This window comes from Bombina bombina, chromosome 1 (genome assembly GCF_027579735.1).
Source record: "Bombina bombina isolate aBomBom1 chromosome 1, aBomBom1.pri, whole genome shotgun sequence".
In the NCBI taxonomy this organism is placed as follows: domain Eukaryota; kingdom Metazoa; phylum Chordata; class Amphibia; order Anura; family Bombinatoridae; genus Bombina; species Bombina bombina.
Window position 1 is genome coordinate 1598648306 of NC_069499.1, and position 24612 is coordinate 1598672917.

At 40.6% G+C, this 24612-nt stretch overlaps 1 protein-coding gene across 2 annotated transcripts in view; it reads right to left on the reverse strand.

The window, feature by feature from the left end:
- The window catches only part of LOC128656585 (zinc finger protein 34), a 215391-nt gene that overhangs the window by 88514 nt on the left and 102265 nt on the right, over positions 1–24612 (reverse strand). For both annotated transcript variants that reach the window (XM_053710582.1, XM_053710574.1), the window contains exon 6: positions 17744–17839. In XM_053710582.1, coding sequence (XP_053566557.1) covers positions 17744–17839 — 96 coding nt within the window. The remainder of the gene's footprint in view (positions 1–17743; positions 17840–24612) is intronic.

Here is a 24612-nt window from a genome sequence, read left to right on the forward strand (position 1 = left end):
GATGGAATCAGCCAATCAGAATCAAGTTCAATCCGATTGGCTGATCCAATCAGCCAATCAGATTGAGCTCGCATTCTATTGGCTGTTCCGATCAGCCAATAGAATGCGAGCTCAATCTGATTGGCTGATTGGATCAGCCAATCGGATTTCCCCATAGCAAACAATGGGGCTGCGTTAGGAGCTGAACGCGGCTTTTTTGCAGGTGTTAGGTTTTTTTTCAGCTCAAACAGCCCCGTTGTTTCCTATGGGGGAATCGTGCACGAGCACGTTTTTGAGGCTGGCCGCGTCCGTAAGCAACTCTGGTATCGAGAGTTGGAGTGGCGTTAAAAATGCTCTACGCTCCTTTTTTAGAGCCTAACGCAGCCTTTCTGTGGACTCTCAATACCAGAGTTATTTTAAAGGTGCGGCCAGAAAAAAGCCGGCATTAGCTACGCGGGTCCTTACCGACAAAACTCCAAATCTAGCCGTAAGTATTTAATATGTTATACTTGCTTAAACTTACGTCGGGAGTAGCTATCTGAAGTTTAATATATCCATAAAATTTCAGATTTTGTGGAGTTAATTTTGTATCCCGAAAATGAAGTGAAACAGTTAATCATCTGAAGAAATTTAGGGATAGATACAGGAGTATTACTTAAATATAGAATAAGATCGTCAGCATAAAGGGAAAGCACTATATGGTGTTTACCCATCTGAATTCCCCCCCCCATTTCCTGTCTCAGCCATACTGCCAACGGTTCCAGTGAAATATTGAACAGCAAAGGTGATAGGGGGCATCTCTGTCGTGTTCCTTTACATAATGAAATATGTTTTGACATCTCACCATTAATCAGTACCTGTGATCTAGGTTCCTTTAAATTAAGTCATCCAAGATGGCGTCCCTCGAATTCCGATTGGCTGATAGGATTCTATCAGCCAATCGGAATTAAGGTAGGAAAAATCTGATTGGCTGATTGAATCAGCCAATCAGATTCAAGTTCAATCCGATTGGCAGATCCAATCAGCCAATCAGATTGAGCTTGCATTCTATTCGCTGTTCCAATCAGCCAATAGAATGCAAGCTCAATCTGATTGGCTGATTGGATCAGCCAATCCGATTGAACTTGAATCTGGTTGGCTGATTCAATCAGCCAATCAGATTTTTACTACCTTAATTACGATTGGCTGATAGAATCCTATCAGCCAATCGGAATTCGAGGGACGCCATCTTGGATGATGTCATTTAAAGGAACCTTCATTCGGACTTAGGACGTCGTTAGAAGAGGATGGATCCGCGTCGGCTCCTTCAAGATGGTCCCGCTCCTCGCCGGATGGAAGAAGATAGAAGATGCCGCCTGGATGAAGATGTCTACCGGTCCGGATGCCCTCTTCTTGCCGGATAGGATGAAGACTTCGGACCCTCTTCTGGACGGATTGGTGATACCCGGCATGGTGAAGATAAGGTAGGAAGATCTTCAGGGGCTTAGTGTTAGGTTTTTTTAAGGGGGGTTTGGGTTAGATTAGGGGTATGTGGGTGGTGGGTTGTAATGTTGGGGGGGGGTATTGTATGCTTTTTTACAGGCAAAAGAGCTGTTTTCTTTGGGGAATGCCCCGCAAAAGGCCCTTTTAAGGGCTGGTAAGGTAAAAGAGCTGTAAAGGGGGCTTTGATATTTTTTTAGGGGGCTTAGAGTAGGTGTAATTAGTTTAAAATCTTGTAATTTTTTTAATTTTTTGTAATTTAGTTTTTTTTTTGTAATTTAGTTTAGTTGATTTAATTGTAGATAATTGTAGATAGTTTACTTAATTAATTTATTGATAGTGTAGTGTTAAGTTTAATTGTAACTTAGGTTAGGATTTATTTTACAGGTAATTTTGTAATTATTTTAACTAGGTAACTATTAAATAGTTATTAACTATTTAATAGCTATTGTAGCTGGTTAAAATAAATACAAAGTTGCCTGTAAAATAAATATTAATCCTAAAATAGCTACAATATAATTATTATTTATATTGTAGCTATATTAGGGTTTATTTTACAGGTAAGTATTTAGTTTTAAATAGGAATAATTTATTTAATAAGATTTATTTTATTTCGTTAGATTTAAATTATATTTAACTTAGGGAGGTGTTAGGGTTAGACTTAGCTTTAGTGGTTAATACATTTATTAGAGTAGCAGCGAGGTCCGGTCGGCAGATTAGGGGTTAATACTTGAAGTTAGGTGTCGGCGATGTTAGGGAGGGCAGATTAGGGGTTAATACTATTTTTATAGGGTTTTTGAGGCGGATTAGGGGTTAATACATTTATTATAGTAGTGGTGAGGTCCGGTCAGCAGATTAGGGGTTAATAATTGTAGGTAGGTGGCGGCGACGTTGGGGGCGGCAGATTAGGGGTTAATAAATATAATATAGGGGTCGGCGGTGTTAAGGGCAGCAGATTAGGGGTACATAGGGATAACGTAGGTTGCGGCGGTGTACGAAGCGGCAGATTAGGGGTTAAAAATAATATGCAGGGGTCAGCGATAGCAGGGGCGGCAGATTAGGGGTTAATAAGTGTAAGGTTAGGGGTGTTTAGACTCGGGGTACATGTTAGGGTGTTAGGTGCAGACTTAGAAACTGTTTCCCCATAGGAAACAATGGGGCTGCGTTAGGAGCTGAACGCTGCTTTTTTGCAGGTGTTGGGTTTTTTCCAGCTCAAACTGCCCTATTGTTTCCTATGGGGGAATCGTGCACGAGCACGCTTTTGAAGCTGGCCGCATCCGTAAGCAACGCTGGTATTGAGAGTTGCAGTGGCGGTAAATATGCCTGTACGCTCCCTTTTTGGAGCCTAACACAGCCCTTCTGAGAACTCTAAATACCAGCGTTGTTTAAAAGGTGCGGGGGAAGAAAAAAAAAAGCGTAGCTAACGCACCCCTTCTAACGCAAAACTCTAAATCTAGGCGTTAGTTTTTTTTTTTCTTTTGGTAATGTAGTACTTTTAATAAGGTTTAATATATTTAAATAATTTGAGTAGGGTTAGTTTTTTTTAAAATATGTAATTTAGTTAATTTAATTGGTAGTTTAATTTAATTGTAGTATAATAGTTAGGGTAGGTTAATTAATATTTTAAAATAATTTATTTTAATTCTACAGGTAAGTTTACATTTATTTGAAGATAGGGATGTTGTAATTTTAATTTAAAGTTAGCAGGTTGCTAGGTTTAGAGGTTGATAGCTTAATTTAGTTTATGGTGATGGGGGGGCTGACGGTTTAGGGGTTAATAGGTTTAGTTAGTGGTGGTGATGTGGGAGGCCAGGGGTTTAGGGGTTAATACGTTTATTTAGTGGCAGCGGTGTTGGGAAGCGGCATAATAGGGGTTAATAACTTTATTCATGTTGCGGTGGAGTCGGGGAGCGGCAGGATAGGGGTTAATATATTTTATTTGGGTTGCGGAACTGTCGGGGACGGCAGATTAGGGGGTTTAGACTCAGGGTTTATGTTAGGTGTAAATGTTACTTGTTTTCTACCATATTAATCAATAGGATATCTGGCAGCATCGAACATAAGCCTTTGCTGCTTTCAGATTCCCATTGATTTCTATGGCATCAGCGGCCTCCAGGGTGGCGGATTGAAAACCAGGTACGCTGGGCCGGAATAGCCGCAAGGGTACCTGTTAACTATTTGGTAAATGGGAAAAAGTGTCAGATAGAGCTGAATGTGTATTCGGAACATCTGTAATAATGTAAGCATCGATCGGCGTCAGATTGAGACTGGCGGATCGTATGTTACATCACAAATTTCAACATTTGCCAGTCTGTAGGCTTTGATAACTAGGTCGGATCAAGCTCGAAATAATTATGCTGCGGTATTCCGGCGTATTTGCGGTTGACAGCTTGATAGATATCCCCCATTATCTGGAGGCACTGCTAGAAGATTATTATCTTTAACATATTGATATAACATATGTTGTAGTAAATAGAATTTATTTTCTCGGAAAAAAAAAAATATTAATTTTTACATTTTTAAATAAAAAATGTTTTTTTCGTTGGTAAAAATTGTATTAGCGTTTTTAATTAACCAAATACTAAGCCAAAATAATAATGTCTGTTAATAGAAGTGAATCAAATGAACTCAGTGTTGAAATATATTCCCCAAAATTACCCCTCACAAAGGGCGATGTCCTTAAAATGGATGTTATAAACCACATTAAAAATAGGTGTAAGATTGCGGGTGATTTAAATGATTATATGGATATGCTTGCAATTAAAGCCAAAAATATTGCTATTGATAATGGAAGGTGGAATGAAAAAAGTGAATTGTTCCAAGAATTATTAAAAAATAATGAATGTAAAAATTTGAAGAAACAAGATGGGCTAATACTAAAATCCTGGCCCCTTGTAATATGCATTATTGACGAAATGTCCTTCCACCTTATAGAAAAGGAATTGCAATTACAGGAGTTAGACGATAATATTCGCTCATCACGCAAATGCGAAGAGAGTTTAGAAATAGCCGAAAATGAAATTGTTACATTTAAGCAAGACATGGCCGCCTTATATAAGCATAACATAAATTTACTAGCCAAAATAGAACAGTTAAATAAACAACTCGCAGAAAGCCATAAAGAGCTTAGTGAACCGAAAAGGCCATAAAGCAATAATACGCCCCCCCTCTATTAACAATGAGGATAATTAAGGTATTTTAGAAACCCTAAAAGGTATTATGAGAAGTGAATTACAGAACTTTAGGGAAGAATTTAAACACAGGTCACTGATTGGCTCAGAGACAAACTTCCCACATACACAGTCACCTCATATTTTAAATTCAGGGAACTGCTACACTTCAAAGGGGGAGGGCAGTGATTATAGTGAGTCAGAGGGCGGAGCCAGCTACCCAAATAGCCCCCATAATGTTAATATGCGTAAGGGATCTCCCCACAGTAGAAGGGCAGATAGGGGCCGCTCCAATCCTAAGGTCCTTAGGAAGACTCAAGATGCATCTAATAAGGTATATGACACCCCTAAAATAATTACTTTCTTGAATAGTGCAGCACCTACATTTTCCAAAAAGGGAACAACCTCTATAGATGAACACTTAGAAACTGATGAGAATGCTTTATCCATAATGAATGTTAATAGTTTTCCCACAGATGCAGTACACAGGAACCCTGTCGACCCTATTACAGAGGAGAGGGACTGGTAAGAATGAAAATTCTTCTGCATCAGGTAACGTGGCAGATTCAGGTAACTCGTGGCAAAGCCTACGATTATGTAATCATGCTAATATTATGTGTGGAATGGTAGAAACTGCAGGGAGATATTATGTATTAGCTGAACTCCAGGATTCGGTCACTAACCCTATCATGGGATTAACTGATACTGGATCTCAGGCAACTATTTTATCCCACAGGTACTACACACAGCTTAATGAGCTAACACCCCACAAACTTAAGATAAAAAAAATTGATGGTTCACTAATAGGTGTTGGGGGTGCCTCTCTCAGAGTCTATGGTATGGCATGGTTAAAGCTAAGGCTGGGGAACAGGGTAATAAGACACCCTGTCATTATAGTGGATCTGCAAACTGATCGTTTAATAATCGGTAGTGATCTCCTGAAAAGATTAAGCACCATAACTGATTGCATAAATAATTTGGTCATAAGTAAAAAGGCCTATTAATTATGAGCGGTCCAGTATATCGCGCACCCGATATAACTGTCACGTGGTGGAAGAGAAGCCAGATGCTGTGGAGATGCATTTCAGGAATGACTCTGTACCTGAAATCACTATCCTACAAATAGACGATCAGACTCCCTTAAGTGGCTGTGATGGTAATACTATTAAAATTTCGCCTGGAAAGATAGCCAATATTTCCTTAGATGTCAATGTATTAACCATATACCTCCACAAGGGGGACCCTAAATCCCCTAAAGGGGGAGATCATTCGCAATTCCTCGCAGAAATTGTGAAAGTTAAAGAGGATCTATTTATCCCTATGCAAGTGCATGACCTTAAGAAAACCAAGTATGCCAAATTGAGCTTAAAACAGGAAGCTAGCTTATTAGCGCAGATAGCTGAACCTAAAGTGATTAAATATATTTCTCCCCAAGATCACTGCGATCATGACCTAGATGATAACACTGAAAGCTATAAAATGACAGCTAAAATACTTATTATCTATCTCCATAGGTAATAAATCAGCGAAGCACCCGTTTTTAGTTTTAAATAATCCCCATAATCAATTATATATTGGCAACAATCTCTTACATAGATATGCCATACAAATAGATGTGATTAACCTTTACCTCTGGAGTAGGTTAAAGGGGGACCCTGAAGTATTTCAGGATGAAAATGCAGCCCTGAAATCAAACCAGCAAATGCCATATGCTGTGAATATGCAGGTATCTAATGATGTTGTAATCCCTGCTGGGGCTGATAAATTCCTCTTATCCTTACAGGTAAAAAGAGGTCAGAAATTAAAAACTTCTGAAACACTAATATGCATCTCCCAAAGAATGCAAGATCTGGGTATAACAATGACCCATACTCCTATGGTATATATTGGAACTATTCCAATACATGTTGTTGTGCATAACATAACCCCCACTGGAGATATAACCTTATACAAGGAAACTATCATAGGATATGCGCTGGAATCAAGTTATTACACTTTTGGATTCCAGAATAATGTAATTGGGCTAATACCTGAAGGATACTTAAAGGGCCACTGTAAGTAAATATTTTCTATGCCTGTTACTAACTAACTACCCCAAATACGCTTTTTATCAATAGCATTTCATTAACATATCTCTACCGTATATCAGAAATCTTGTCTGCAAATTGAATTGTTTTCCAAACCCACTCCGTGGGTATCCTTTGCTCTGTACCAATCCGTTTACAATACCTAGGTTTCAAAATGGCGCTTTAAACACAAAGTTATTGGTTTAAGTATTTTGAACACACAGTGCTGAAAATAGTGGGCAGGATAACGTGACATCATCGGCGAATAAAAGATATAACTTTTAGAACGTTATGAAACTTCGTTTTGGAGAAAATATAGGTCAGTAGGTTTTAATTAATGTTTATTAACTTTAATATGTTAGTTGTTTAGCTTTAAAATTATAACAGAAAGTAATACTTTAACTGAAGAACAATTAATAGAACAATCCTTTGCATCTATGCCAGAGGGACTATTTACAACTCTTCAGCTCAGAGGAAGGCATCTGTAGAATTGAAGAAGCCTCTCTAGTGTTTGATCAGCTGATCAAAGAGCAAGATTACCCCAATACCCAGAGTCATGGGAGCAATGTAAATTATAATCAAGGGGATCTCACCTCTAGGTTAGAAGAAGCCTATGAGATAGGACAGCCTGAAATATTTCCAGGATTTCAGCAAATAGTCGAAGAACAAATCTCCTTAGCTAATGGCTGTTCCAGCGATGATAAATGCCGACAGCTACGAGAACTCCTGATGGAGTACAAGGATATCTTTGCTAGGGATTCTTATGACTGTGGGACTAAAGACTTGCACAGGGCAAGAATCCAAACAGATCCCAATGAACCACCTGTCGTTGTTAAACAATACAGACTTCCTTTAGACTCATATGATTCTCTTGCAGAAATCATAAGGAACTTGGAAGAAAGAGGTATTATCAGACAGGTGCATAGCTCTTATAACAATCCTATTCTAGGTGTCCTTAAGCCCAATGGACAATGGTGTTTGTGTGCTAACTTAAGACAGCTAATCAAACGAGTGTAAATGTATGGCTGGCCTGTGCCATATATTGACCAGTGTCTAGCGCAGATGCAGGGATCTAAAATATTCACTGCCATTGATTGTGCACAGGGATATTGGACCATAAAGGTACATGTGGAGAACCAGTATAAGCTTGCATTCTCGTTCCAAAAGGTCCAGTATACATTACAAAGGCTCCCTTTTGGATAAATAAATTCAGGACATGAATTTGCTGTATTCATGCATCAGGCTATGCCTGATGCACTGGAAAGGGGGACCTTAACTTATGTTGATGATGTTTTAATCAAAAGCACAGACTTTGAAAAACACACCACAGAACTTAAACAGGTCCTCAGCCAACTTAAAAGGGTAGATGTCAAATTATCCCTACAAAAAGCTCAATGGTGCCGCTCTCCTGTAAACTTCTTGGGACATGAAGTTACTTCTGAAGGGTAAATCCTCAGATGAAAAAGGTGAAAACTATAATAAATTCTAAGAACCCAACTAGCTTAAAGATATTGAGATCATTCCTGGGTATGACAAATTATTCTCGCAAATGTATTGATAATTATGCAGAATTAGCTAAACCACTACTACTACTTCTAAAGAAAGATGTAAAATGGCACTGGAGTGAGTCTCAAGAGACAGCCATCAGAGAGCTGAAGAGGAAACTCACTCAAGCACCTTGCTTAGCGTACCCTGAAGGGGGTAAACCTTTCTATTTAGAAACAGGTTACACAGATATAAGCATGAGTGCTGTTTTATACCAAAAGCATGATAATTTAAGCAAAGTCAATGCTTATGCGAGCAAAACTCTATCCCCAATAGAAATAAAATTTAGTGATTGCGAAAAAGCTTATCTACTGTATGGGCTCTAAAAAATTTCTGCAGCTATATACAGGGCGAGAAAATAATTGTAGAAACGGCCCACCAGCCTTTGAAATATCAGCAAAGTGAGAGAATAAGAGATGGGAATTTGTCTAATAGCCGCATAACAGCTTGGACTCTTTCCTTACAAGGCTGGCCGTTAGAAATTTGTTATAAGCAAAACAAAAAGAACCCAGTCGCACAGGGGCTTGCTGAGCTCCACGACTGTACTGCTAAGGATCATGGGGAAGAGTTATTAGAAGATGATTTCCTGGAGGAACAATTGCTTTCCCCATATAAAATATACAAGGAACATTGTCAAACATTACCTTGGGTATATGTTGATGGTTGTTCTTACCATGCCACTATTGATATTGAGTGCAGATTAGTCGCCGGCATCGGTATAACTTGGGGCAATGGATTCCCAAACATTTCTGTAGGTTTCAACATTGGACCAAGATCCAGTCAAGTTGCAAAACTCACTGCTGTTCTAAAAACCATTGAGATGGCTATTGAACAAGGTATTCATGAATTTGTGGTCATTACTGACTCAAATTATGTGCGTGACAGTTTTGTTGGATACCTGCCAACTTGGAAAAGAAATGGCATGCAGAAAACTAACAACAAACCAGTCAAACATGGCAAGTTGTTCTGCGAGATTGACAATCTGGTGGTGTCCAATGGTTAACCATACACTGGAAAAAGAGCAAGGGTCATTCCAGGATTCTAGGTCCTGATAAGGAAGGAAATGATCTTGCGGATTCATTAGCCAAACAAGGAGCCATAACTGGAGAACTCCTTAATATCGACCACTTAATGGGTGCAATTCAGTTAGAAGCCATTACCAGAAACCAGGATAAACAACAAAGTGAACCTAACCTGGTACAATGAAGTCAGGATTCTCCTAGTGAGGACCTGATCAATAGTCAAAAAGAAGACCCCATTGTAGGCATCTTCTATAAACACAGAGAAGATCATGAAAGCAACCCCATCTCAAAAGAGGACTGTATTGGTAAGGAAGATCTTAGAATCTTAATTAAATCCAGATCACAATTCAAGTTACAGGATGGTTTATTCATTTGAACCTCCAAAACTGCATGCTTCAACATGCCCATGATGCTCCCACATCTGGTCATCGTGACACCAAATTAACTTATTTTTTTTATATTTTGGCCACATATGTTGAAGGATGTTCAAACCTACCATCAAGGTTGTCTAATCTGTCCACAGTTCCAACCCACTGCGCCAACGCATAGAACACCATTGAAGAAAAGGGGGATGGTAATGCCATGGACAGATATACAAACTGATTTTATTAGTCAAGTGACTAGGTCATCAAGAGATAACAAATACATGTTAACAGTGACATGCCTGTTCATTAAATTGGTAGAGTGCATCAGTGCACCTAACAATAGTGCTGAAACATGCACAGCATTGCTCATCAACCACATATTTTCCAGATTTGGTTTACCCCAGAGAATCGAATCCGATCAGGGAACCCACTTCACTGACGAAGTGATGACCAAAATGTGGAAAATACTAGGGGTCAAAAGAAAGCTCCATATTGCATATAGAGCTGCCTCAAGTGGTGGCGTAGAGCGTTACAACCAGTCCATTGAGAAAATCCTCAAAAGTTTGTGAGTGAAACTGGTAAAGACTGGGATGTAAAATTACCTCTAGTCCTAATGGCATTAAAAGCAACTCCAAGTAGTGCTACTAAGATGTCACCTTTTGAATTGATAACTGGTAGAAGAATGGTTCTACCTCAACATCTACTGTACCGTACAGCAGACCAGAACCTGATAAATGCCGCCAATACACATCAATATTTGGAGAACTTAAGGAAGCACCTGCAATATGCCTTTGCATTTGCTCAAAGGAACATAGAAAAATCTGCAACTGCCGCTAAAACCTATTATGATCTCAAAACGTCCAAAAAGGATTATGAAATAAATTATAAAGTTTATCTTTTTAACTTTGGAAGAGATCATGTTAAGGAGAAGAAATTTCTTCCATCATGGAAGGGTCCTTTTGTCATTACTGACAAAATATCTCTAGTTGCCTATAAAATTAGGATCCCTAAAAATGATACTTTTATGGACCAATGGGTCCATATTAATCAACTGCGAGCGTGTCATCCTAAATCCCAACTACAAGCCATAGAGGGAGAATGAAGTGTCATATCCCCCAATGCACTTAAGAAATATTGTAATTTAAAGATGTCTAACAAACTAGTATAAATATGAGAATCGAAAAATAATGGACTCTCTTCATAGAAGACTGTCTATGATGCATACTGTCAATAAACTCACCAAGTACCACTAACTTTAAGCCATATCTAATCCATGTGTCCTACATCTATTTAAAATTGGAAGGGGGAATCATGTCAGGGTACCTGTGAAATAACATTAAATAAACTACAGATGTATCACATAATCTAATATTTAATTTTTGGCTAATATCTAATTTGAGATGAATTGGTCTCACTATAGCCCCAACCCCCTCTTGTTCTGAAAAAACAGATGTGTAGAACAAAAGAAAACATAATTTAGGATCACCCAAGCAGAGCTACTATATAGCTCCTCCCCTCACATGTCATATTCAGTCATTCGACCAAAACCAGACGAGAAAGGAGAAACCATAGGGTGCAGTTGTGACTGGAGTTTAATTAAAATTTAGATCTGCCTTAAAGACAGGGCGGGCCGTGGACTGACTACACTACAAGAGAAATAAATTTATCAGGTAAGCATAAATTATGTTTTCTCTTGTTAAGTGTAGTCAGTCCCTTCATCCATAAAGTACACGGATGAAGGGAGGGACAAGGCAGGAACCTTAAACAGAAGGAACCACTGCCTGAAGCACCTTTCTCCCAAAAATAGCCTCCGAAGAAGCAAAAGTGTCAAATTTGTAAAATTTTGAAAAAGTGTGAAGTGAAGACCAAGTTGCAGCCTTGCAAATCTGTTCAACAGAGGCCTCATTTTTAAAGGCCCAGGTGGAAGGCACAGCTCTAGTAGAATGAGCTGTAATCCTTTCAGGAGGCTGCTGTCCAGCAGTCTCATAGGCTAAGCGTATTATGCTACGAAGCCAAAAAGAGAGAGAGGTAGCCGAAGCCTTTTGACCTCTTCTCTGTCCAGAGTAAACGACAAACAGGGAAGAAGTTTGACGAAAATCTTTAGTTGCCTGCAAATAGAACTTCAGGGCACGGACTACGTCCAGATTATGCAAAAGTCGTTCCTTCTTTGAAGAAGGGTTAGGACACAGTGATGGAACAACAATCTCTTGATTGATATTCCTGTTAGTAACTACCTTAGGTAAGAACCCAGGTTTAGTACGCAGAACTACCTTGTCTGAATGAAAAATCCACGGTGGGCAGGACGACATGTCCACTAGGTCTGCATACCAAGTCCTGCGTGGCCACGCAGGCGCTATCAGAATCACCGAAGCTCTTTCCTGTTTGATCTTGGCAATCAAACGAGGAAGCATCGGAAATGGTGGAAACACATAAGCCATGTTGAAGACCCAAGGGGCTGTCAGAGCATCTATCAGCACCGCTCCCGGGTCCCTGGACCTGGATCCGTAACAAGGAAGCTTGGCGTTCTGGCGAGACGCCATGAGATCCAGATCCGGTTTGCCCCAACGATGAATCAGTTGAGCAAAGACCTCCGGATGAAGTTCCCACTCCCCCGGATGAAAAGTCTGGCGACTTAGAAAATCCGCCTCCCAGTTCTCCACGCCTGGGATGTAAATCGCTGACAGGTGGCAAGAGTGAGACTCTGCCCAGCGAATTATCTTTGAGACTTCCAACATCGCTAGGGAACTTCTGGTTCCCCCTTGATGGTTGATGTAAGCCACAGTCGTGATGTTGTCCAACAGAAATCTGATGAACCTCAGAGTTGCTAACTGAGGCCAAGCTAGGAGAGCATTGAATATTGCTCTTAATTCCAGAATATTTATTGGGAGGTGTTTCTCCTCCTGAGTCCATAGTCCCTGAGCCTTCAGGGAGTTCCAGACTGTGCCCCAGCCTAGAAGGCTGGCGTCTGTTGTTACAATCGTCCAATCTGGCCTGCGAAAGGTCATCCCCTTGGACAGATGTGGCCGAGAAAGCCACCATAGAAGAGAATCTCTGGTCTCTTGATCCAGATTTAGCAGGGGGACAAATCTGAGTAATCCCCATTCCACTGACTTAACATGCACAATTGCAGCGGTCTGAGATGCAGGCGCGCAAATGGTACTATGTCCATTGCCGCTACCATTAAGCTGATTACTTCCATGCACTGAGCTACTGACGGGTGTGGAATGGAATGAAGGACACGGCAAGCATTTAGAAGTTTTGATAACCTGGCCTCCGTCAGGTAAATTTTCATCTCTACAGAATCTATAAGAGTCCCTAGAAAGGGAACCCTTGTAAGTGGTAATAGAGAACTCTTTTCCACGTTCACCTTCCACCCATGCAACCTCAGAAATGCCAGAACTATCTCTGTATGAGACTTGGCAGTTTGAAAACTTGACGCTTGTATCAGAATGTCGTCTAGGTACGGAGTCACCGCTATGCCTCGCGGTCTTAGTACCGCCAGAAGTGAGCCCAGAACTTTTGTAAAGATTCTTGGAGCCGTAGCTAATCCGAAGGGAAGAGCTACAAACTGGTAATGCCTGTCTAGGAAAGCAAATCTTAGGTACCAATAATGATCCTTGTGAATCGGTATGTGAAGGTAGGCATCCTTTAAGTCCACTGTGGTCATGTACTGACCCTCTTGGATCATGGGAAGGATGGTTCGAATAGTTTCCATTTTGAATGATGGAACTCTTAGGAATTTGTTTAGGATTTTTAAGTCCAAGATTGGTCTGAAGGTTCCCTCTTTCTTGGGAACCACAAATAGATTTGAATAGAATCCTTGCCCGTGTTCCGTCCGCGGAACTGGGTGGATCACCCCCATTAGTAAGAGGTCTTGTACACAGCGTAGAAACGCCTCTTTCTTTATTTGGTTTGCTGATAACCTTGAAAGATGAAATCTCCCTTGTGGAGGAGAAGTTTTGAAGTCCAGGAGATATCCCTGAGATATGATCTCCAACGCCCAGGGATCCTGGACATCTCTTGCCCAAGCCTGGGCGAAGAGAGAAAGTCTGCCCCCCACTAGATCCGTTTCCGGATAGGGGGCCCTCTCTTCATGCTGTCTTAGGGGCAGCAGCAGGTTTCTTGGCCTGCTTGCCCTTGTTCCAGGACTGGTTAACTTTCCAGCCCTGTCTGTAACGAGCAACAGCTCCTTCCTGTTTTGGAGCGGAGGAAGTTGATGCTGCTCCTGCCTTGAAGTTACGAAAGGCACGAAAATTAGACTGTTTGGCCTTTGATTTGGCCCTGTCCTGAGGTAGAGCATGGCCCTTACCTCCCGTAATGTCAGCTATAATTTCATTCAAGCCAGGCCCGAATAAGGTCTGCCCTTTGAAAGGAATATTAAGCAATTTAGATTTATAAGTCACGTCAGCTGACCAGGATTTAAGCCATAGCGCTCTGCGCGCTTGGATGGCGAATCCGGAGTTCTTAGCCGTAAGTTTGGTTAAATGTACGACGGCATCAGAAACAAATGCGTTAGCTAGCTAAAGTGCTTTAAGCTTGTTCATAATTTCATCCAATGGAGCTGTGCGAATGGCCTCTCCAGAGACTCAAACCAGAATGCCGCCGCAGCAGTGACAGGCGCAATGCATGCAAGGGGCTGTAAGATAAAACCTTGTTGAACAAACATTTTCTTAAGGTAACCCTCTAATTTCTTATCCATTGGATCTGAAAAGGCACAACTATCCTCCACCGGGATAGTGGTACACTTAGCTAAAGTAGAAACTGCTCCCTCCACCTTAGAGACCGTCTGCCATAAGTCTCGTGTGGTGGTGTCTATAGGAAACATTTTCCTAAATATGGGAGGAGGGGAAAAAGGCACACCAGGTCTATCCCACTCCTTGCTAATAATCTCTGTAAGCCTTTTAGATATAGGAAACACGTCAGTACACACCGGTACCGCATAGTATCTATCAAACCTACATAATTTTTCTGGAATTGCAACCGTGTTACAATCATTCAGAGCCGCTAATACCTCCCCTAGCAATATGCGGAGGTTCTCAAGCTTAAATTTAAAATTAGAAATCTCTGAATCCAGTCTCCCTGGATCAGATCCGTCACCCACAGAATGAAGCTCTCCGTCTTCATGTTCTGCAAACTGTGACGCAGTATCTGACATGGCTCTCACCTCATCCGCGCGCTCTGTCCTTAACCCAGAGCTATCGCGCTTGCCTCTTAATTCTGGCAATTTAGATAATACTTCTGTCATAACAGTAGCCATGTCTTGCAAAGTGATTTGTAAGGGCCTCCCTGATGTACTTGGCGCCACAAAATCACGCACCTCCTGAGCGGGAGGCGAAGGTACTGACACGTGAGGAGAGTTAGTCGGCATAACTTCCCCCTCGTTGTCTGGTGATAATTTCTTTACATGTAAAGATTGACTTTTATTTAAAGTAACATCAATACAATTAGTACACAAATTTCTATTGGGCTCCACATTGGCCTTTAAACATAGTGAACAAAGAGATTCATCTGAGTCAGACATGTTTAAACAGACTAGCAATGAGACTAGCAAGCTTGGAAATACTTTTCTAAATAAATTTACAAGCAATATAAAAAACGCTACTGTGCCTTTAAGAAGCACAAAAAGCTGTCACAGTTGAAATAACAATGAACCAAAATAGTTATAGCAACCAATTTTTCACAGTAAATGTATTAAGTTAGCAAAGGATTGCACCCACCAGCAAATGGATGATTAACCCCTTAATACCCAAAAACGGATAACAATTTAATAATTAACGTTTTTAACACAGTCAAAACACACTGTCACAGGTCTGCTGTGACTGATTACCTCCCTCAAAATGAATTTTGAAGACCCCTGAGCTCTCTAGAGACGATCTGGATCATGGAGGATGAAGTAGACAGATTGTGACTGAATTTTTACTGCACAAAAAAAGCGCTAAAATAGGCCCCTCCCACTCATATTACAACAGTGGGGAAGCTCAGATAACTGTTTCTATGCAGAAAACAAAGATGGCCATGTGGTAAAAATCATGCCCCAATAAGTTTTATCACCAAGTACCTCACAAAAAACGATTAACATGCCAGTAAACGTTTTGAACATACATTTTAAAAGTTATGAAGTGTTATTAATAAGCCTGCTACCAGTCGCTTTTACTGCAGTTAAGGCTCATACATTATTTCAGTATTAACAGTATTTTCAGAGTCAATTCCATTCCTTAGAAAAATACATTCAGTGTACACACACTCATCAGCCTAATACCAGTCGCTATCACTGCATTTAAGGCTGAACTTACGTTACATTGGTATCAGCAGTATTTTCTCAGTCAATTCCATTCCTCAGAAAAATAATTTACTGCACATACCTCGTTTGCAGGGGGGCCCTGCATGCTATTCCCCTTTTCTGAAGTTACCTCACTCCTCAGATGAGAACAGCCAGTGGATCTTAGTTACGTCTGCTAAGATCATAGAAAACGCAGGCAGATTCTTCTTCTAATGCTGCCTGAGAACAAACAGCACACTCCGGTGCCATTTAAAATAACAAACTTTTGATTGAAGAAATAAACTAAGTTAAAAAACACCACAGACCTCTCACAGCGACCTATCTTTAGTTAGGCTGCAAGAGAATGACTGAATATGATATGTGAGGGGAGGAGCTATATAGCAGCTCTGCTTGGGTGATCCTCTTGCAGCTTCCTGTTAGGAAGAGATATATTCCATAAGTAATGGATGACCCGTGGACTGACTACACTTAACAAGAGAAATAGACACTTGTAAAACTCAAGATGTCATTTTAACAGAAGATCCCTCTTCTATGTAATAAAAATTATCAGGTAATGACCCCATGTGGAGATATACAGACATAATGTCTGAGATGGGTCTTTGAGGCTTAACTGTATGCATAGTAGAACCAGTCATATTCAATGCTAGATAATCTTGTTTGCTAGATAAAGTTTTTTTTTTTGTATTTCATATCTCTAAGTCAGGCTTATTATTGTGGAACCTCATATAACTGGTTATTGCAGTTAAATCTCTCTGGTGTTTATTAAGTTATTTGCAGCTATTGTGAGATTTCAAAATTGGTTATTATATTTAAATCTCTGATTGTTAAATTAAGCAGAGTAAGCTTGTAATCCATATTGGGCATTGGATTAGAGTTATTGGCTAATCATAGAAGATTCTGGTATTTTATTGTGATATTTTAATGTGATTCATTGTAAGTAAGGTTAATTTTAGAGATATATTTTTGGTTTATTGTATAAAGAATATTATAACAGCATAAGCGTATATAGTTGATTCATAATCTATTCTAGTCTCTATTCAAATATGATTCAATGTGTTTATAAATTTAACTAATCTCAAGAATTTAGGAATAAATATTAATTTCAATTGTTTCGTATATACATTTTAATTGGAGGTTGTTTTAAATAATAATAACAAATAAATTGTATTATAACCCTTGTATATACTGACAATTTCACAGATAATTTTTCCTCTGTGAAAAGCACAATTGGGCTAAAAGACGCTGCTCCTGGGTGGTAACTTGCCATAGAACAAGCAATTATTCTAATGTTAGTTCCCAGGTTAAGCGCATCTCTGTTTATGTACACTCAAGTTAAATCAATAACTTTCCTCTTCTTGCATTTGTATTATGACCCTGGGGAGGTCTCCCTAAGGGTTATGAGGGAAACCAGATGTGGGCTCCTTGCCCAGTGTGCTTAGAGGAATATGGCTGCACCTCACTGATGAGGCCCAATAAAGGCCGAAATGATCATCTGGGGTTGTCATTTTACTTGTTCAGAGGAGAATTGCCTGGTATATCGGGGCTGGACTTACCTTACTCAGCGGGATCAGACTGATATACTTCAGGAAAGTTTTTCTCTGTGAAAAGCACAACTGGGCTAAAAGAAGCTGCTCCTGGGTGGTAACAGGCCATAGAACAAGCTACTGAACTGTTGTTCGTTCCTAGCAGAGTGTTTCTCTCTTTGTATGGATTTAACTTGAGAGGTATCAGCGCTCAATAGCACTAATATTTTTGTGCTCCACTTGTACTCTCGCCCTGTGTGTCCAATTGGTAATGTAAGTAATGATTATGCAAATGATCTCACATGTACACTTACCTGTGCCGACAGTGTTTTCCTCCTGTGGAGCTTCTGGTTCACTCATTACACTCAGATCTTCCTCTCCAGTTGATACAACATCGTCCCTATCCGCTCCTGTATAAACCAATGACGTCTGGTTACATTCATGAGTTTGCAAGTCACATTTAATAGTTTAGCCAATGAGAATCAGCAAGAAGTGCCCATAAGCCAATGAGTATCAGCAGGAATTGCCTATAAGCTAATGAGTATCAGCAGGAAGTGCCTATAAACTAATGAATATAAGCAGGAAGTGCCTATAAGACAATAAATATCAAGAGGAAGTGCAAACAAATTAATATCAGCAGGAAGTGCCTATAAACTAATGAATATCAGCAGTAAGTACCTATAAGCCAATGAGTATTAGTAGGAGGTGTCGATAAGCGGAGTATAAGCAGAAAGTGTCTATAAGCCAATGAATATCAGCAGTAAGTGCCTATAAGCCAATGAGTATCAGCATGAAGTGCTTATAAGACAAGGAGTATCAGGAGGAAGTAACTATAACCCAATGATTATCAGCAGGGAGTGCCTATAAGACAATGAATATCAGCAGGAAGTGTCTATAAGTCAATGAGAATCAGTAACAAGTGTCTATAAGCCAATGAGTATCAGCAGTAAGTGCCTATAAGCCAATGAGTATCAGCAGGAAGTGCTTATAAGACAATACATATCAGGAGGAAGTACCTATAAGCCAATGAGTATCAGCAGCAAGTGCTTATAAGACAATACATATCAGGAGGAAGTACCTATAAGCCAATGAGTATCAGCAGGAAGTGCCTAAAAGCCAATGAGTATCAGCAGGAAGCGTCTATAAGCCAATGAGAATTAGCTGTAAGTGCTTATAAGACAAAGAGTATCAGGAGGAAGTGCTTACAAGTCAGTTAATGAATGAATCTTAGCTGGAAGAGCCCATAAGACCCTGGATATAAGCAGGAAGTGCCAATAAGTCAATGAGTATCAGGAGGGAGTGCCTATAAGCCTATGAGGATCAGCAAGAAGTGTCAATAAGCCAATGAGTAACAGCAGGAAGTGTCAATAAGCCAATGAGTATCAGCAGGAAGTGTCTATAAGCCAATGTGTATAAGCAGGAAGTGCCAATAAGCCAATGAGTATCAGCAGGAAATGGCTATAAGCAAATGAGTATAAGCAGGAAGTGCTTCTAAGACAGATTGTGTATTACAGTTGAGGAAGAATTTACACCCAGTGGTCTGCGTTGGGATATACCTAGTACCTAGTGCTCTGGGTCAGTACCTTCATGTGTAAGGCTTTTATCTATCAGACTGTGTGTATTACAGGTGAGTAAGATGTTACACCCAGTGGTCTGCGTTGGGTTGCACCTAGTGCTCTGGGTCAGTACCTTCATGTGTAAGGCTTTTATCTATCAGATTGTGTATTACAGGTGAGTAAGATGTTACACCCAGTGGCCTGCGTTGGGTTATACCTAGTACCTAGTGCTCTGGGTCAGTACCTTCATGTGTAAGGCTTTTATCTATCAGATTGTGTGTATTACAGGTGAGTAAGATGTTACACCCAGTGGTCTGCATTGGGTTATACCTAGTACCTAGTGCTCTGGGTCAACACCTTCATGAGTAAGGCTCTTATCTATTAGATTGTGTATTACAGGTAAGATGTTACACCCAGTGGCCTGCGTTGGGTTATACCTAGTACCTAGTGCTCTGGTTCAGCACCTTCATGTGTAAGACTTTTATCTATCAGACTGTGTGTATAACAGGTGAGTAAGATGTTACACCCATTGGTCTGCGTTGGGTTATACCTAGTGCTCTGGGTCAGTACCTTCATGTGTAAGGGTTTTATCTATTAGATTGTATATTACAGGTAAGTAAGATGTTACACCCAGTGGTCTGCGTTAAGTTATACCTAGTACCTAATGCTCTGGTTCAGCACCTTCATGTGTAAGGCTTTTATCTATCAGATTGTGTGTATTACAGGTGAGTAAGATGTTACACCCAGTGGTCTGCGATGGGTTATACCTAGTACCTAGTGCTCTGGGACAGTACCTTCATGTCTAAGGCTTTTATCTATCAGACTGTGTGTATTACAGGTGAGTAAGATGTTACACCCAGTGGTCTGCGTTGGGTTATACATAGTACCTAGTGCTCTGGGTCAGTACCTTCATGTGTAAGGCTTTTATCTATCAGACTGTGTATTACAGGTGAGTAAGATGTTACACCCAGTGGTCTGCGTTGGGTTATACATAGTACCTAGTGCTCTGGGTCAGTACCTTCATGTGTAAGGCTTTTATCTATCAGACTGTGTGTATTACAGGTGAGTAAGATGTTACACCCAGTGGTCTGCGTTGGGTTATACCTAATACCTAGTGCTCTGGGTCACCACCTTCATGTGTAAGGATTGTATCTATCAGATTGTGTATTACAGGTGAATAAGATTTTAAACTCGGTTGTCTGCGTTGGGTTATACCTAGTACATAATGCTCTGGTTCAGCACCTTCATGTGTAAGGCTCTTATCTATTAGATTGTGTGCATTACAGGTGAGTAAGATTTTATACCCAGTGGTCTGCGTTGGGTTATACCTAGTACCTAGTGCTCTGGGTCAGAACCTTCATGTGAAAGGCTTTAATCTATTAGATTGTGTATTACAGGTGAGTAAGATGTTACACCCAGTGGTCTGTGTTGGGTTATACCTAGTACCTATTGCTCTGGGTCATGTGTAAGGCTTTTATCTATCAGATTGTGTATATTACAGGTGAGTATGATTTTAGATGTGGAAAGCTTATATACTTCTATTACCCATGTTAGTGGGGTGGGAGCGGTAAAATCTGTTTTAAGCACTTATAAGGAATATACCCCAGTACAGATTGATTTTCTCTTCCAACTGTTGGAATTTGTACTTTATTACAATTACTTCTTGTTTGAGGATTATTATTTTTTACAGATACAGGGCACTGCAATGGGTTCCAACGTCACCACTGTTACAGAAGCATTAGTTATTTTGTTGTGAAGAGCTTATTTCCCAGCAGCAATGCCTGAACCAGCAAGCCAGCGCCTAAGAAGGGCTCCAAGAAAACCGTAACAAGTATCATTTCATAAAGAGTTAACTCTTTTTTTTCAGCTTTTAGAAACTATTGCCTAAATACACGTTTGCTGGCCTCATCCCATTGTCTACTCACCTCTGGAGCCAGACTGCTAATTGATAAGATGAACTTGTAAACTTGTTATCTTAAGTACTGTAATCCTATTGTGGCCTGTCAAAGGACAGTGCTCTCTATCTAAATGTGTGATGGGGGATTTTGTGCTTCCCCCCCTCTCCCCCTGGGAGTGCCCTGTGTACATGTAACCTTAATAAAAAGCAGGCTGGGCATCCCAGTCCTGAGTTCTTGTTTGACCCTCAATCGCAGCGTTGACTCGTTTTTGTGGGCAGAAGGGTATCCTAGCTGTACTGCAGCTAAGGGAGATTATTCTATATTTGCGAGACTCATATAGAATACTATGGAAAGCAGCTTCTCCCCTCTTTAGCAATAGGGATCCAGGCTACTAAGCGGTCCATCTCTCAGCGAGACTAAGGGTAACCGTAACAACCACCAACTATGCTAATTTGCTAATGAACATATTTGAGGAAAAATTTGTTTTCTCTAACTTGGACTTCATTCGGTATGGTGTCTGTTGGTATCGCTATATCGATGATGTCTTTGGTGTTTGGTTGGGCGACGTTGGAACCCTTATTGCTATTGTTAATGACCTTAACAGTTCTACTTGTCATTTAAAATTTAAACCAACTTATAGTGAGAAGGAATTGGTTTTCCTAAACACTAAGGTATAATCCAACACAGACCACTGGGTATAAGAAGGTGATGACCCAAATAACTAGGTACTAGATATAACCCAACGCAGACCACTGGGCATAAAATCTTACTCACCTGTAATGCACACAATCTGATAGATAAGAGCCTAACACAAGAAGGTGCTGAACCAGAGCACTAGGTACAACCCAACGCAGACCACTGGCTATAACATCTTACTCACCTGTAATACACACAGTCTGATAGATAAAAGCCTTACACATAAAGGTACTGACCCAGAGCACTAGGTACTAGGTATAACCGAACGCAGACCACTGGGTGTAACATCTTACTCACCTGTAATACACACAATCTGATAGATAAAAGCCTTACACATGAAGGTACTGACCCAGAGCACTAGGTATAACCCAACGCAGACCACTGGGTGTAACATCTTACTCACCTGTAATACACACAGTCTGATAGATAAAAGCCTTACACATGAAGGTACTGACCCAGAGCACTAGGTACTAGGTATAACCCAATGCAGACCACTGGGTGTAACATCTTACTCACCTGTAATACACAATCTGATAGATAAAAGCCTTAAACATGAAGGTACTGACCCAGAGCACTAGGTACTAGGTATAACCCAACGCAGACCACTGGGTGTAAGATCTTACTCACCTGTAATACACACAGTCTGATAGATAAAAGCCTTACACATGAAGGTACTGACCCAGAGCACTAGGTACTAGGTATAACCCAACGCAGACCACTGGGTGTAACATCTTACTCACCTGTAATACACAATCTGATAGATAAAAGCCTTACACATAAAGGTACTGACCCAGAGCACTAGGTATAACCCAACGCAGACCACTGGGTGTAACATCTTACTCACCTGTAATACACACAGTCTGATAGATAAAAGCCTTACACATGAAGGTACTGACCCAGAGCACTAGGTACTAGGTATAACCCAACGCAGACCACTGGGTGTAACATCTTACTCACCTGTAATACACACAGTCTGATAGATAAAAGCTTTACACATGAAGGTACTGACCCAGAGCCCTAGGTACTAGGTATATCCCAACGCAGACCACTGGGTGTAACATCTTACTCACCTGTAATACACACAGTCTGATAGATAAAAGCCTTACACATGAAGGTACTGACCCAGAGCACTAGGTACTAGGTATAACCCAACGCAGACCACTGGGTGTAACATCTTACTCACCTGTAATACATAATCTGATAGATAAAAGCCTTACACATAAAGGTACTGACCCAGAGCACTAGGTACTAGGTATATCCCAACGCAGACCACTGGGTGTAACATCTTACTCACCTGTAATACACAATCTTATAGATAAAGCCTTACACATGAAGGTACTGACCCAAAGCACTAGGTACTAGGTATAACCCTACGCAGACCACTGGGTGTAACATCTTACTCACCTGTAATACACACAATCTGATAGATAAAAGCCTTACACATGAAGGTACTGACCCAGAGCACTAGGTACTAGGTATAACCCAACGCAGACCACTGGGTGTAACATCTTACTCACCTGTAATACACACAGTCTGATAGATAAAAGCCTTACACATGAAGGTACTGACCCAGAGCCCTAGGTACTAGGTATAACCCAATGCAGACCACTGGGTGTAACATCTTACTCACCTGTAATATACAATCTGATAGATAAAAGCCTTACACATGAAGGTACTGACCCAGAGCACTAGGTACTAGGTACAACCCAACGCAGACCACTGGGTGTAACATCTTACTCACCTGTAATACACACAGTCTGATAGATAAAAGCCTTACACATGAAGGTACTGACCCAGAGCACTAGGCACTAGTTATAAACCAACGCAGACCACTGGATGTAACATCTTACTCACCTGTAATACACACAGTCTGATAGATAAAAGCCTTACACATGAAGGTACTGACCCAGAGCACTAGGTACTAGTTATAAACCAACGCAGACCACTGGGTGTAACATCTTACTCACCTGTAATACACACAGTCTGATAGATAAAAGCCTTACACATGAAGGTACTGACCCAGAGCACTAGGTACTAGGTATAACCCAACGCAGACCACTGGGTGTAACATCTTACTCACCTGTAATACACACAGTCTGATAGATAAAAGCCTTACACATGAAGGAACTGACCCAGAGCACTAGGTACTAGGTATAACCCAACGCAGACCACTGGGTGTAACATCTTACTCACCTGTAATACACACAGTCTGATAGATAAAAGCCTTACACATGAAGGTACTGACCCAGAGCACTAGGTACTAGGTATAACCCAATGCAGACCACTGGGTGTAACATCTTACTCACCTGTAATACACAGTCTGATAGATAAAAGCCTTACACATGAAGGTACTGACCCAGAGCACTAGGTACTAGTTATAAACCAACGCAGACCACTGGGTGTAACATCTTACTTACCTGTAATACACACAGTCTGATAGATAAAAGACTTACACATGAAGGTACTGACCCAGAGCACTAGGTACTAGGTATAACCCAACGCAGACCACTGGGTGTAACATCTTACTCACCTGTAATACACACAGTCTGATAGATAAGAGCCTTACTCATGAAGGTGGTGACCCAGAGCACTAGGTACTAGGTATAACCCAACGCAGACCACTGGGTGTAACATCTTACTCACCTGTAATACACAGTCTGATAGATAAAAGCCTTACACATGAAGGTACTGACCAGAGCACTAGGTACTAGGTATAACCCAATGCAGAGCAATGGGTGTAACATCTTACTCACCTGTAATACACACAGTCTGATAGATAAAAGCCTTACACATGAAGGTACTGACCCAGAGCACTAGGTGCAACCCAACGCAGACCACTGGGTGTAACATCTTACTCACCTGTAATACACACAGTCTGATAGATAAAAGCCTTACACATGAAGGTACTGACCAGAGCACTAGGTACTAGGTATAACCCAACGCAGACCACTGGGTGTAACATCTTACTCACCTGTAATACACACAGTCTGATAGATAAAAGCCTTACACATGAAGGTACTGACCCAGAGCACT